Genomic DNA, 15,211 nt, shown 5'->3' with positions numbered 1-15,211 from the left:
CCGACCCACCCCCCGGCTCCGGCCCCGCGCCGGCGCTACCGGCGCCTGGGGTTTCTTCGGCTCCTCCGGCCCTGCTCGAGGTAAGCAGACCCCTTGACCGCCGCGGGGGTCTCCCAGTGCCCCCGCTCCCCTGGGACAGTAATGTTTTCTCTCTTATTTTCCATCCTATTTCTTATTGTTTGAGTTTACTTTTTTGGTCACTGATGCACAATGAATACATGTATTAATTGAGCTGTCCACAGTACTACACAGATCTTTTTCCTGAATTGCTATAGTTCATTTAGGACCTAGTAATGAGCTATACAAAATATGCCCTGTCATGTGTATTACTTCACATATATTAACATTTAATTTTATCTACTATTGTGGTTAATTGTATTAGTAACTACCACCTATGTTACAGTACCTGACAGTGTATTTGATGATTGGCTAGCAGTGAGAACCATTCAATAATCAAGGGAAAATAGGAATCCTGACTTTCTTTAGGACTCATATTTACAGAATGATATTCAAGTAGTGCAGGAGGAAAGTTCAGAAAAGAATCATAATAATTACCAGAGGAAAGCCAAACATAATCAAGAAAACTCGGTAAAACATGGGGCCTGATTCTATTTATATTGGTGTAAATCAGAAGTGACTGAAGTCAGTAGTAATACACCACTGGGAGGACAATATACATGGGAGAAGACTCTATTCCTTCTACCAGGCTCAGGCTGTTTGCTCCAAAATTCTCACTGTCCTGAGCTACAAAGTATAGGGACACTTCTGGGATTAGACTCAGTTGCCTGGATTTCAAGCACAACAGCATGTTGAGGAGTTTGGCAGGTGGCCTAGATGAGAACAGCTTTCATGACCAGGAACTCTGTGGTTATGCCTACAGATGGGAAAGGGATTTCAGAGAAGAAAAGTTATCTAACTTGACAATAGAATCCACCTAGTCTTACAAAGTTTTCCAGTCAAGTCCAAATTAGATTTAGAAATGTACCATTATGCTTTGTTTGTATTTTCTTCCCCCATTCATCCCTGCTTTCAGCTTGGTATTTTACTCCTCCAGGGTTACACAGACGTTATTTTTCCTACATCCCATATGTCCAAATCCTCCATAAAGATGTTTAGCTCAAATGTCATGCATGCGAAACTCAACAGTTCGGGTACAAAGTAGTTTTCTTGTGTCTTTAACATGCTGCAGTGTTCAATTGCAATACAGCAAATTTATTTTTATACAGCCTCCTTCAATAGAAAGTATAAAAATTACTTTGCAGTGAGTCATCTGTCAACTTAAGAACTAAAGGTCTTGTAGCAATATTAAAAAAGGAAGTAGCTCAGAGCTGACAGAGTTCAAGACAGAAAGGGGAGCACAAATGAAAGAGTTCCCCAACTATTGAGACAATAAAGCTGGGGGGGATGCAGGGTGATGGGCTAACCAGACAGGTTGTGAATTTCGAAGGCAGGACGAGTGAATCTCAGAACATTTTGAAAATCAGAAGTACGGATGTGATTCACTGATCCATTACCCATTGCTATGCTAGCATATATCCCTTATCTTAAAAGCCATCTCATAAAATAGAGATGGAGTCCAGTATTGTAAGACTGAGTTCAAAATATGAAAGTAAAAGAAAATAAGAGCTAAGTTACTTTGATTTCTAAAGTAATAGAGTAGAATAGCAGCTGTATTTAGGGCTCCCTTAAGTTTAAGAGCAACTGATGATTTTTCAGTTAATTAGACAGGAAATGATTATAGGCACAAATAAGGAATTCACTAGCACAGTAAAAGAATGGCTGCTGACAATCATCTGTGGGTAATGACAAACAGGCTTTCATTCTGAGGTGATGTGTGGGAGAGGAAGTAAACTCAAGGTCACAGATGACTTCACAGTTCTGCTTTTGGGTACAGAGATAAGATCTGAATACAGAAGCATAAGAGTCAGAGAGAGGAATTTCTTCCCCTTGACATTTGAGCCTTTTGAAAAATTTAGTAGTAAGGAAATTATACTGTAGTCAGAGAATGATCTAATCAACACAGGTAGAGACATCCAAGCTTGTTACTTGGACATCCAAGCTTGTTACATCCTTCTACTTCAGACGTTTTTCTCAAAGAGGTAATGTTTTCAGGTAGAACTAGTGGTGAGGTGTCCCAAAGGGAGAAGAGAAAAGATAAGAGGCAAAGCTGAAGTCCAAAATATTCTCTGGAGGCACAGCCTATAGCAGGACATGGAGGGGCTGCAACAGCCTTTTGCAAGATCTTCTACATGCTTTCTTCCTGTGCATGGCTAGCTCCTCCTACTGGTATCAAGAGGGACAAGATTTAGGCTCCACCTTCATCTCATGTCTCCTTTTGTCACTAGAGCTTCTGTGAATGATACAACCCATATTACCATTTTCACTTGAATCTAAGACAAGGATTTTTCCCCAATCAGCATGGGGGAACTAAAGCCTCATCTTAAACTTGAGTACTGGCCTGGGGCAGGCAGCAGTTCAGCTTCAGCATTGGCCCACACTTGGGGCTCACTGAAGCCAAAGTTGGGCCACTGCCTGTCCTGGGGCTGAAATGGCTCATTTGGGAGGAGAGATGGCATGCAGTCAGGAGAAGCATGGGGCAGATTGTGGGGTGGAGGGGAGGAGCCTGCAGCCTTCCCCCTCCACCTTTGCCCCCCCCATGCCTATGTCTGTGCTTGCTCCCCACCCCCTGTCTCCCTCATCTTCCCCCTCCTTACTTAACTTCTGCTCCATTCCAGCCCCAACCTGGCCTGACTGGGAACTGCCTTTGCTTCTTTCTGACCAGGGTGGGCCAGGGCTTCTCTGTGTCCTAGAAGAGCAGAGCTGCAGAATAAGGTGGGGAGGATGGGCAGGGAATGGGTTAGTAGGGAGGAAGGCTGTACGGAGGACGATGTGGGGCAGGGGGTAGGGCTTCAGGGAGAAATAGGGGGTGGGGAAAGCAGGCTGCAAGGGGCAGGCACAGGCACAAAGCTACCGGGTAGGGGACAGAAACAGGCAGTAGGGGGCAGGCACAAGTATGGAGGGCAGGCAGCAGCAGGGCATATACCAGGGGGCATATGGCGAGGGGTGGGCACAAGCACTGAGAGACAAGGGCTAGAGGAGCAAGGGTCAGGTGTCTGGCACCCTCCTCCCTGCCACTGTTTTCTCTACCCCAGCAGTTATTTAAGGTGACCTTCCACTAATTAGATTCCACTAATTAGATTCTCTACATATAAAATTGTAACAAATTCAACAAATTTATAATTTTCCATGTATAGAGTCTAATTATTGGAGGGTGCATCTTAAATTTGAAGTAGTCTTGGATTTGGGTATATATAGTATGTTTTGTTCCTGTACAGGGCTGTCTCCCACTCTGTAGAACTATATATTATGGCTCTGAACATGGAGGCCACATCTATCAAAAATATGAGGGGTCGGGATGCCATGGAATGTAGAGTGGAAGAATAATCTGGTTTTAATCTTTTCATGCTCTCAAAATATAGAGTACTAAAAGTCGCACCAAGAAAAAGGAGTAAGATTAGCAGCACCTAAGCTGGTCAAAAGGGATATAAGTGGTTGCACAGCCAATTTTATTTACAACTATCATGTCTTTCTCAAATCTGCAGAGGAGGATTATCAAGGACAACCCAAACGAAAGCGCACTCGAAGAAAGAAGCAAAAGAACACTTTGCAAAATCCTGGTAATTTACATGGAGAACAAACAGAATTGGAGAAGCATGGGACTCTGTTTCAAGATAATTTACAGCTGCAGCAGACAGACAGCCCCAGAATAAGCAAAAACAAAAAAAGGAAAATGAAAAAGAAACGGCAAAAAGAAAAAATGAGAGCAGGTGGCTTGCTAACAAAAAACACTTGTGTGGATTTTACATACCAGCCTGACAAAAGCAACAGTGATGGAGGAGTAGACTTTGAAGACATAGATGAAAAAGCAGATGGTATTCTGGACTTCTTGCAAGCAACAAGAGAAATATATTTCACTGACAGTATGTACCATCCTTTCTGATATCTTTTCAATATCATTTACAAGTTGAAATTAGAAGAAAATATACCTATACTTATTTTTATACAGAATGGGCCAAATCCATCACTGGTATGAGGCAGTGATGTCAGTTAAAGTTGCAAGTTCTCAGAGATCATAACAATCCAATCTCATTTTAAATACCCAGATAAGTACCAGGTATAAAAGATATGGCTTTAATCTTTTTCCTCATCTGTAGAATGCATATACAATAGCTTCCTCAGTTTCATAAAGCATTTTGTAAACTTTGGAAAAAAAGTGGAAAATCATCCATATTTTTCTTCCTTCTGTGAACAAACATCTAGATGAGCTGCTCAGTATCAGAATTCTTTAAATGAGGGCAATAGATACTGTTGCAGATTCATTCTTGCCCCTTAGCCTATGTTCTAGAAATCTTCCTTTTCCCCAGTGCATGATTCATTTGTAGAACATAGAAAGAGGTAGACTGACTTTCCAACTCACCGTTCACCTAGTGGAAATGGGAATTCATGGCAGGAACTATATTTAGAGGATTTGTTGATCCTGTAGATACGATAGAAGAGTGAGGTTTTGGGAATCTGTATCCAGTCAAGATGCCTAGCACTTAACAAAAAAAGGCACTTAACAACAGACCCTGATGTCCTCCTGAATTCTAATTCAGGGACTCAGATCAGATAGATCCCCATTATTTCAACATTCTTCCCTTGGAGTTCTGTTCTGTGAGGCTTCTGCCACAATAGCACTTCAGAGGTAGCTGTGCTTCAGTGATGGGTAAATGAATCTCTATACATAATCTGAAGCAAATTTGGTATCATCTAAAATTAAAAGTGTTATATAAGCACAAGCATTTGCTATTTACATTGTTGGGACCCAGGACATATCTTTAAAACTAAAATTGTCCGTGTAAAAACTGGGAAAAGTAGTGTAACCTTTCCACAACACACAGCTTTGACTGTCTTTGGGGAATCTTAAATAGCTTGCTTGCCTATATGTGTCCATCATAAACCAGAACTGTCAAGAGTCAGTGTCATAACATTTACTTTTAAAATGTAGCACAACGTTGAAAAATGATTTTATGGGGTTTTGTATTTATGTTTCTCAATTTTCAGCCAAAATAGTAATTTTTTTGGTAAAAAGATGTCCACTCCGTCAAATCTGCATGTGAAGTCTGTGATCTGACAGTCAGGTTTTTTCTGGTTCATTGTAATCATATCAGTAATAAAAATGTTGCCATTTGCATGTTTGATTAAGTATTGCTCTTACTTACATTAATATAAATCCAAGGTAGCTCTCCTGGCTTGTGGAGTTACCCTAGGCTTACAACCACTTAACTGGGAAAAGTGTTTTATTAATATTTAGTTGCTTATATCTGTCCAGAATGGAAACCTGCTCACTTTCCCATAACTGTCTTGGCCATACAGTTCTATCAAAAAGTATTCAGATTGCTAGTTTTTATGAACCCAAGTACAAGTGTCTACCAGCAATCGACAGATTGATCAGAACTCCAGATCTGCAGAGCAGAAAGTTAAAGTCAATGTTGACCTGGATATTCAAAGAAGAGAAATTTTCAAGCAAAAGAAAAGCCATCTGGTAGATTTGATGTCACCTCCACAGATCACTCACTCCATGACAAATTTCTCTATTAGATAAACCATATGTAGATCTGACATTTGCTGTTTGCCTTTGTAATATACTTCCTAGCTGAATTACCTAAACCCCCCACCCCTGTTTTTACATAAAATTGGAAACTACCACTTTCACTAGCTTCGGCTAATGGCATAACATTGCATTACAACTTTCTATTTGTGTCTTAGCTTTATGGAAATAATCTAATCATCACTGGATTTGGCCCATTTAAAAATGTAACTTTAAAGTTAGCCCAAGTTAAAGGTGTTGATATGGAGAGACCATTCAAAGACTGGGGGATTGAGTACAGGTATCAGCATAGTTTCCTTTCCAGTATCATGTTCATTCAATTAATAAATATTAAATTTCAGTAATAGGATAATCATGTGTCTCCAAAAGTGCTTAGCTGCAGATCTTCTCTACTTCTTTCCCTTTTCTCAGTTTTCATTCGTATCTTTAATGATTATAACAACCAGTTGACACACTGACTGAAAAGGGATTCATGGAAGTCATCAGTGGACTTCTGTCTCTGGCTGAACAAGCCACATGGGGCTTCAGCCCCAAATAACCTGAAATAAGTCCCCTTTGGGGATCATCCTTAATAGTCACACTTTCATCATCTTCACTATTTAGATTCAGTATCTTCTTTCCAACCTTGTTTTATTATGTAGGAAATAGGAAAAATAGGCTAATCTTCAGTACATCATGGCACTGGTTTTTAGAGTGTATAAATATAAAGGAAGGTAATGTATTTGAAAAGCAAGAGTAACTATAAATATGCAGTAAACCTGAAGAACGTTCCCAATTGTATTTGGGTTGCTTGTTTTCTATAGCTAAATCAAAACATACAGATTCAGATGTGAGTCCAGCAACCATCGAAGAGATTTTACAACACCTTGAATCTCGCAGTATGGCTTCCTCGGACGTGATGCTTCTACATCAGATTAAGTCCTTTGTACTTTTGCAAGATATTGAGAGATTGAAAGGTGCTTTGGAACAGATCCAAGAACATTCAGTGATGCCTTCTGGTATGTACCATTCACTCATCACATTGCTGATGTTCTCATTGTGGATGAAGATTCAAATTTGTCACTGATTTTTATACAGGAAAAAAACTCCTAACTAAATAATTATGTAATGGGGAAAGCACGATTCTCATCAAACTGTGAAAACAGGATTCTTTATATAGTAGCCATTCATTTTCTTCTGTTATGATCATTACAGAAACTTTTCAAATAAAAATAAATATATGCAGCAGACAGGCTGGTTCCGGCTATTAAGAAGTAATCAATAATTCCTTAAATTGTAACTATTATATTTCAACTGTAGTATTTTTAAACACAATTTCCTTTATAGATTTTTCTCATGTAATTCAGAAAATATCACTGTAATGAACTTGTTAACCCAGGAGGTTTTGCACATCCATTTTAGGATTAATTTCTAATACATGGGCACCAGTACATCCTATTATATCCTCATTCATTTTTATTTAGTCAGCTGCCTGGCTGCTTTAAATATATAACAAATATAGATGTGGCACAGTAAAATTAAAGTTTGATTTACCATTTGGCACCCTGTAAATGCCAATGTTATGGTGCATGCAGCCAAAAAAATATTGTCCAGAAGAACTTGCTGATGAAACAAATAAAAAATGTTTTACAATGTATATTAAATTAACAGTTTATAAAACAAAAAGGAAGGCGGTCAATCCAGACCTGATTTTACCCCCCAGACCTGATTATGACTCAGTTTATACTTGTTTTACTTAATTACAACTCCTAATACTTTAGTAGAGTTATTTCTAGTGTAGCCATGTAATAATATTAAAATTGGTTTGAGATCAGACTCAGACCCACAGGATATAAAATACTTAAATCTCCTGCTTCCCAGCAAAGTGCATTAACCACCAAGACAGAGTATTGCCCAGATCCCTCTCCAGCCCTTGTTGTGAAGCTGACACTAGTTTGCATTTAATATTAATTGGGTAAAATGGATAAACAGCATTACAGAACTTTCTGCCAGTTGGGAACTGGGGCCCAGGGCTATTCAGCTAAAAGATGGGAGGGTCCTCCTCATCATCTGTTTGACTTCTGATAGGCACACGAGTAGAGTGAATCAGTTGTGCCATGGGGGGAACCAACTCCCAAGCTGTGCATAAATGCCAAAAACTGCAGTTACACAGTTAGGTACAGAAAGTGAAATAGGATCTGGCCTTAAATTTTCTGCTCCCTTTTGTCTTTGTTTCATAGGCCAGGCCTGTTGAACAGAATCAGAGAAAGGCTAGAGAAAATAATTTGTAAAAGGAAAAAATAGCATTCAGGGCAAAAATCCATTTCAGTTCATTTGCCAGCTTTACTCAGGAACTGCAGCACCTATAGACTACAGGTAGGTCATAGAATCATAGAAAGTTAGGGTGGGAAGGGACCTCAGGAGGTCATATAGTCCAACCCCCTGCTCAAAGCAGGACCATCCCCAACTAGATGATCCCAGCCAAAGATTTGTCTAGCCAGGTTTTGAAAAACTCCAATGATGGAGCTTCCATAACCACTCTGGCTAACCTGTTCCAGTGTTTTACTACCCTCCTAGTGAGAAAATTCTTCCTAATATCTAACCTAAACTTCCCTTGGTACAACTTGAGACAATTGGCTCTCTCCAATTTGTCAAACAGACTCTCTCCAATTTGTCCAATCTTTCTGTAGAGAGGGGCCCAAAACTAGACACTGTATTCCAGATGTGGCCTCACCAGTTCTGAATACAGGAGAATAATCACTTCTCAACATCTGTATGGCAGAGCACCTTTGGGTACCTGACTTTAAGGGCAGAGTCAGGCAGCTACTGGTTGCCTGATGGCAGCAGCCATTTTGAGAACAAGCGATAAAAAGGCTGCAGTCTGCTGCTGCCAGCTCAGGCAGAAACATTGCCTGGCTGAGCTGCACCAGGAACATCTTGAAGGTAAGAGCAAGAGGCTCTTGGTCCTGGCTATGACCTAAAACTGCACCCTGCTGTTGAAGGGTGGCTTGGTGAGACTCCTGGTGGTGCGGGAGCCCCCAGGAAATGCCAGACCAGTTACCTCTCCTGTGAAAGGTGAGGAGGGGCAACCTTAACTCCAGGCTCCATCTTCGGGTGGGCTTTGGAGGCAGTTGTGGGAGTAGTGGGGCCAGGCATGGCAAGTGGAGTGCCACCTGAGCCCAGCAGGGATGTGAGAGCCTGGAGATCCCGGAGGGGGTAGTGTGGGGAGTGTAGTGTGTGGCCCCGCACAGAGTAGGACTGAACGGGAGTAGGCCTGAAGGGCAGTCCCAGGGGTGCGCTGAGTAGCACCGAACTGGGAGTAAGCCTTAAGGGCAGTGCAAGGGCCAGCCCCGGAAGTAGTTGATCATGATCAGTGTCCAGTTTTGGTCCCCTCTCTACAGAAAGATTAGACTCTCTCCAATTTGTCCAGTGGTAAGCAAGTAAATAGATAGAGGGCTGGAGAACATGACTTATGAGGAGAGGCTGAGAGAACTGAGGTTAGTTAGTCAGGAGAAGAGATGACAGAGAGGGGATTTAATAGCAGCCTTCAACTACCTGAAGGATAGTTCCAAAGAGGATGGAGCTAGACTGTTCTCAGTGGTTGCAGATGACCGAACACAAAGCAATGGTCTCAGTTTGCAGCAAGGGAAGTTTAGGTTAGATGTTAGAAAAAACTTTTGCATGAGGTGAGGGTAGTAATGCACTGGAACAGGCTACCCAGTGAGGTCATGGAATCTCCATCCTTATCAGTTTGTAAGACCCGGGTAGACAAAGCCTTGGTTGGGATGATCTAGTTGGGGATGGGGAAGAAAAAGATGCAACTTTAATCCATTCAGATGGAGGATTGCTTAGAATTCAGATCCTCCATTTTTTGAGTGCTGTAGCCAATACGCATTATGCAAAACATACTCAAATTGGATTGCTTATGAAAATGGAGGGAAGCCAAAGCTTAACACCTAGGGAACTTTGTAGTCCAAACATAGGCACATGTTGAGGTTTCTGGTCACTAGAATGAATGGTGGTGTACCAAATCACATTCTGGATCTGAGGTGCCTCTAAAGATGGCCTAGATACCACTTAGGTGCCTAGTTGATCAACCTGGGTCAAGCATTTTATTAATGTATTTAATGTATATGCAATTTTCCCTTCATAAAGACTGAAAGTAATTTATAAAAAAATGATGATCCTGTTGATACTACCTTAGCTTGTTTGCTCTGTCAGAAGATTTGTCCTCATTACTTACATCACTCCTCACTCAGTCCTGCTCACAGTTGTACTGGGTTTCATGGGACACAGTTGAATTTCAAGTCCCCAAGTACACTAACGTAAGCAAAAGGAGAGTCTGGATTTCTGAATTAGTTGGAAGTCTGATCTATTCTAGCTTTGCTCAATAGCAGTGCCATTAGGTTTTTTATTGTGTTTTTATTTCTGCATATTTTGATGACTAATACTTGTCTTTTGCAGCCCTAGAAACCTCAGATTTAATCCACAATGGACAGCTGATAAAAGCAGGAAGCCTTCCTTATAGTTAATGGAAAAAGCTTGCTGCTTCAGCACACTCCAGCTGCTCCTTATAAAAACTCAGTTTAGAGCTGTTCATGAAGATAAGAATGTACAGTACGTCACAGCAACCCCAGTTTTTCCCAAACATGATATCTAAATTCCATCAGGACTAATCCATATAATTCTCTTTGCTTTGTTTCTGTTTTGTCTGTTTTTACTGGGACATGATGCCCTAGAAGTAAAGGTCATTCCTGATGAATGTGATGAAACAAAGACAATTTTGATTAATATTAGCAGGGAACCTTACTTCTACAAAGCAAACCAATTTTATTTCCTGTGCTTCAAGAAGCAGTGTGTTAACCCTTTCCCCTGTGGTTATGATTCAATGTCAGATGCCAGTGTCAAAGGTATAATAATTTGTGTAGATATTTTTTCACAGAGGATGAAGTGGAAAGTAATGGTAAGGAATGATTAATGGTCTTTATGACGATTCTCCCCTTATATATAAAATGTACATCTTCCCCATCTGTAAACTTTAGTGTGATATATTATTTAAAAAAATACTTCTTTAAAACCACTCAACTAGAATTCCCTTCACACCTAACAATACATTAATAACAATCAGAAATACTGTTAAGCAGGCAGAAGGAAGAAACAAAGAAAAATAAATTACCTTTTATTTAGAATTTATGTTATCCATTTTGTTGCAAGGTAGATTTCAGTAAGAGGAAAACGAAAATAAACCCCAGGTTTGTCAGATGAAGACCCATCAGTGAAAGAAACTATAGTGTCAATTACACATATGGTAATTACTTGAAGGTGTCATTGGCTGCATCCAGACTAGCACAGCTGTGTGGTATGTGATGCTGCACATTCAGCGGTTCTCCATGCTGCAAGGGAGCAATGTGGGGGGGTTTTTTGACCCCCGGATATTCCCCAAAAAAGTGGAGCAGTGCGCATGGGAGCAGTGCACACTGCTCAAAACTGGAGCCTGGCCAGCTGGAGCTAGCAGCAGCAAAAGGTGTGCCACTGCTAGTCGTCCCCAGGGAACCAAACATCCACGCTCATGTGGATGCGGCCATTCTATCTATGGTCTTTCATCTATAGTGAGGAAACCTATCTAAGAAGAAAAGATATATCCAGCATACCCAGGGTTATGTGGTACATTTTAGCTTCCTCCTTTACTCCAGAACTAAAGGGGGTTTGGGTAGAAAGAACCAACTTGAATATTTTCTGTATAAGTAATTGCCTCAAAGTTATAATTGAGTGAAAATATGGTGGAATATGGCCATTTTTCTAAGATACCTTTATTTTCTAGTTTTCACATAAAAATATTTCTTTGAGAAGTTTTGAAAGGGGGTACTGGATATTTTCCATTATGTAGTACTGTTGGAGTGTTGTTGTAGCCAGGATGGTCCAGGAAGTATACAAGCAGCAAGGGTTGTTTTGTGATATCTTTTATATGACCAGTTGTATAATTGGGAGAGATGTTAGACAATCTTCCAGGCACAACGTTCCCTTTTTACATTCTGCAGTTTTTCACAAAACACCTTCAATTTTTCAACCACCTCTAAGAATTTTCCATAAGCACAAACCAAAAGAAGCCTACAGGTTGACTATACGGAAGTGTCCAGTGGTAAAAACATCATTGATCTCTTCAAGGAGTCTGGGAAATGGGGTAAAGCTTCTGTGACGGCATTTTCGAGAGGAGGACATGTGACTTTATAGTGCATCAGGCAGAAAATATACTGTGACTAATATAGGTCTTAAATGCTGCTTTTAGAATGAGGGATACCTGCTTATTGCCTGACATCATATTAACAACACAGGAGATTCTCCAATAGAAAAATAATGCCATTATTTCCTGAAGTATGAACTCATTCCGTTTCTGTTTCTCAGCCCCGTTCTCTTATCTGTTAACATTTTCTTTTTGTTGGCAAGTATCAAGTCGAAAATAGACTCTTCTCCTGTTGCCTAGGAAATTATCACTCACTAAAGAGCTGAAAGCTACTTTTAACTGGCTTTCTTTGGAGAGGTGTCCTCTATATATGTTTCCTTTCTGTGGGGGCGTATTTTTCAGACCAGGAGACGCAATACAGTTACTCTGCATCAACAGTATACAATCTGGATAAACACAGGCCTTACAGTTGTTCAAAGTAGCTGTTTTTGAAAAGTATTCAAAGAAAAGGAAATTAAACGGGAAAGCTGAAAGCTGCATCACAGTGACTTTATAGAGCAGTCTTTAATGTGATGCTATGGTGATAAGTGCTGCAGAAATACCTATCATTAAAAATAAATTAAATAGAGCTAAATAGATCAGAATCTCAAAGCTAAGGCTGAAGCCTTGGCCATATTGTACTTTAATGCAACTCTCTGCACAGCACTTAGCACAGTGGGGCCATGTAACAGGAAGCCAGAAAACTCCTGATGCTTTAAGAGGAAAGAGTACCAGGCAGAGCTGAATCAGGGAGGACTGGCAGCTAGGAAACAAGCTACCTGCTAATAAAATGGCTGCCAGCAGACAAACCAGGGTGCAGGGCAGAGGGAGAGGCTAACTATGGGAAGATAATTCACAATGGGGAGGGAGGCAGGGTATTAAAATGTAGGGGAGTAAAAGTCAGCCCAGGCAGGGCAGTACAAGCCAGACAGGGCAGTAAAAGTAAGCCCAGAGACAAGGGACTGCAGACAGATGAGTTCAGTTCTAGCAGGTAAACAGGCAGGTCATCAGACACAGAGGGGAAACTCCTGTGAGTGCCCACAGAGCCCCATGACCAGAAGGGGTGGAATTTAGGACACTCTTAAAGCCTGTGCCTGAGAGCAGATGATTGGTCTGAACCTGCTAGTTGCAGAGTGAGGAGCTGCTGTCCTGGGAGGCTCTGCTGACTCCTAGAACGCCTGATAGTACTAAGACCATGAATGCTTGCTGCAAGGAGGTTAGCACCCAAGACAGGGGGAGGCTCGTCAAACTGCCAGTTGCCTTGGAGTTTTGTTAGAGCCTGAATGCTTATGTGTTTTGTTAGAGTTTTGCCAGTGTTTTGGGCTTGGGATTGTAGGGGTAGTTTGGAGGTCCCACTAGTACTCACAGGGCATGTAACTGCCTTGAGCCTTGCCAGGGATTGCTCCATTGCCTACACCTTGGGGCCAGGGTGTCCACAGCCTGGGAGGGGCAGAGATAAGAGCCCAAACGGTCTAGACAAGGGGCTGTAAATCAGGAAGCCAGGCCCAATGCAGTGCGTCTAGGCCAAAGGTACCAGCCAAAGCAGTGGGGTGGAAACTGGGAAGCTAAGGCCCCAACAAGGGAGCAGAGGTCTGAAGTAGCCTGGTGATATGGGGCAAGGTGCCCACCTAAGTGGTAACACATGAAAAACATGAGAGATTCAGGACAGGATAGGCTAAAGAGCTCACTCTAAGACCCTTGGGCAGCCTCCCTTTCTAATTTATTATAGGGAACAAGGTGAGACGGCAAAAGCAAAAGGGATGGACCTTAGAGATAGGATGGCCCAGGAACCGAGTTGCCACCAGGGGCTGTAACAGCTGCCTCTGGAATACCGGTTGTATTACAGGCCATCATTTTAGCGTAGACCTTCAGTGTAGCTGTAATATAAACAATAATTCTCAGACATGCAATCACTCCTCATTGTAAAGGATGCTTAAGGAAATGGTGCAGATCACAGACAGTTTTAGACATACCTATGCCTTGCTGGCTATGTCTTTCTAATGCGTGTTTTAATGTAGTTGAATCAGGATAAATAATGATATTAGAGAACGGAGAGTCGGAATGAGCTCTAATACAAATAGTTAACATTGTAATTAAGAGATGCACCTGTTTATTCCAGGAATGAATTCGGATTATAGTCTTCAGATTCATTCTGGTTTCTTGAGTTACAGTGTTTATTTTGTTTTTTCTTAAATGCTTATGTCAAAGGGAAACAGATGTTCATATGACTATTGTTTCAACTTTCATAAATAACACAGAAATATTTTAATAGGAATTTTTGTTTTCTTCATATTTTTCAGAGCATGCCAGGATAATCTCTTCTCTGTTTCACTACTGGATTACAGATATTCTTCCTGTGAAGAACCAGAAATAAAGCATGTGTGTGTAACCATCTGTGCAGAGTTAAAATGTAATATATGAGCCCTTAGTTGGTCAACAAATGTTCAGAAATGGCAGGGTCAGTATACACACTGTATGTTCACCAAGGTAAATAAGCTATTTTATATATCATTGACTTGTTCCAAAAGATAATCACCACAATAAAAATACTTTCAATGTGATATTTGGTTGGTAGGAAACATTTCAGGTGCATGTGCCAGCCAAATAATTTAATATAACATGATCCAGGGTATAGCAGGATTGAGCCCCAGGGGTGGCCGTGATGCCCTCTGGTGGTCACACAGCTACTGCACTCACTCTGGCTGGGTCCCTTTCCTTCTCTCTTTCCTGCCATGCCTTAATGTAATGAGTTCATTTGTGGAAAAGGAGGCTACCCTCAAGCCCATGAGTGTGTCCTCTGTGCCAGCAAATCCTTCCCAGACCCCATGGGTCTCAAACCCACCTTCAAGTATTAGGTAGGCCCTCCTTGTCTGTCCACGCTCCAGTGCGCTAATCACCTTAAGGACTCATTTCTTGGTCTCTGACCTTCCCTATAACCATGCCCATGCCTCACAGGTATTACTGCTAAGTCACTTCCCCTTGTTGGGCCCTCAGCTTGCCTGACCTCTGTCTTTTTCACTCTCACTAGGCATTTTAGCCTAGGTCCATTGTGCCGAGCCTGACTCCTGGGCATCAGCCCATATCTTATCCCTTATGACTCCAGCCCTAGTCTGGGCCCTCAAGGCTATAGGCCCCTAAACTTGGTCCCACCCCTCTAGGGCTCTAATTTCACTCTGACCCCCTTTTCCACCTTGGTCTGGCATGGGGCTGTCTGGCCCTGTCTCTACCCTTTTCAGACACTGGACTCCCCAGCCCTGACTCTGACCTGCTCAGGCACTGGTCATTATTTCCCCTGGCTTCAGACCACTACTGTCACTTGGCTTTGGCCCTCTTGGCCACTGCCTGCTTGCAATTTTAGTCTG

The 15,211-nt window shown here is 41.6% G+C and overlaps 1 protein-coding gene across 2 annotated transcripts in view; it reads left to right on the top strand.

Moving 5' to 3' along the window:
- The window catches only part of ERICH1 (glutamate rich 1), a 135,112-nt gene extending 120,702 nt beyond the window's left edge, over window positions 1-14,410 (top strand). For both annotated transcript variants that reach the window (XM_025207215.1, XM_025207214.1), the window contains 3 exons: window positions 3,603-3,980; window positions 6,454-6,648; window positions 14,150-14,410. In XM_025207215.1, the coding sequence (XP_025063000.1) occupies window positions 3,603-3,980; window positions 6,454-6,648; window positions 14,150-14,223 (647 nt within the window). In that variant the 3' untranslated portion in view covers window positions 14,224-14,410. The remainder of the gene's footprint in view (window positions 1-3,602; window positions 3,981-6,453; window positions 6,649-14,149) is intronic.
- The last annotated feature ends 801 nt before the right edge of the window (window positions 14,411-15,211 follow it).

Source organism: Alligator sinensis, unplaced genomic scaffold (assembly GCF_000455745.1).
Source record: "Alligator sinensis unplaced genomic scaffold, ASM45574v1 scaffold244_2, whole genome shotgun sequence".
NCBI classification, from domain to species: Eukaryota; Metazoa; Chordata; order Crocodylia; family Alligatoridae; genus Alligator; species Alligator sinensis.
The sequence above is the reverse complement of the archived record's forward strand: the minus strand, read 5'-3'. Positions and strand labels throughout refer to the sequence as shown.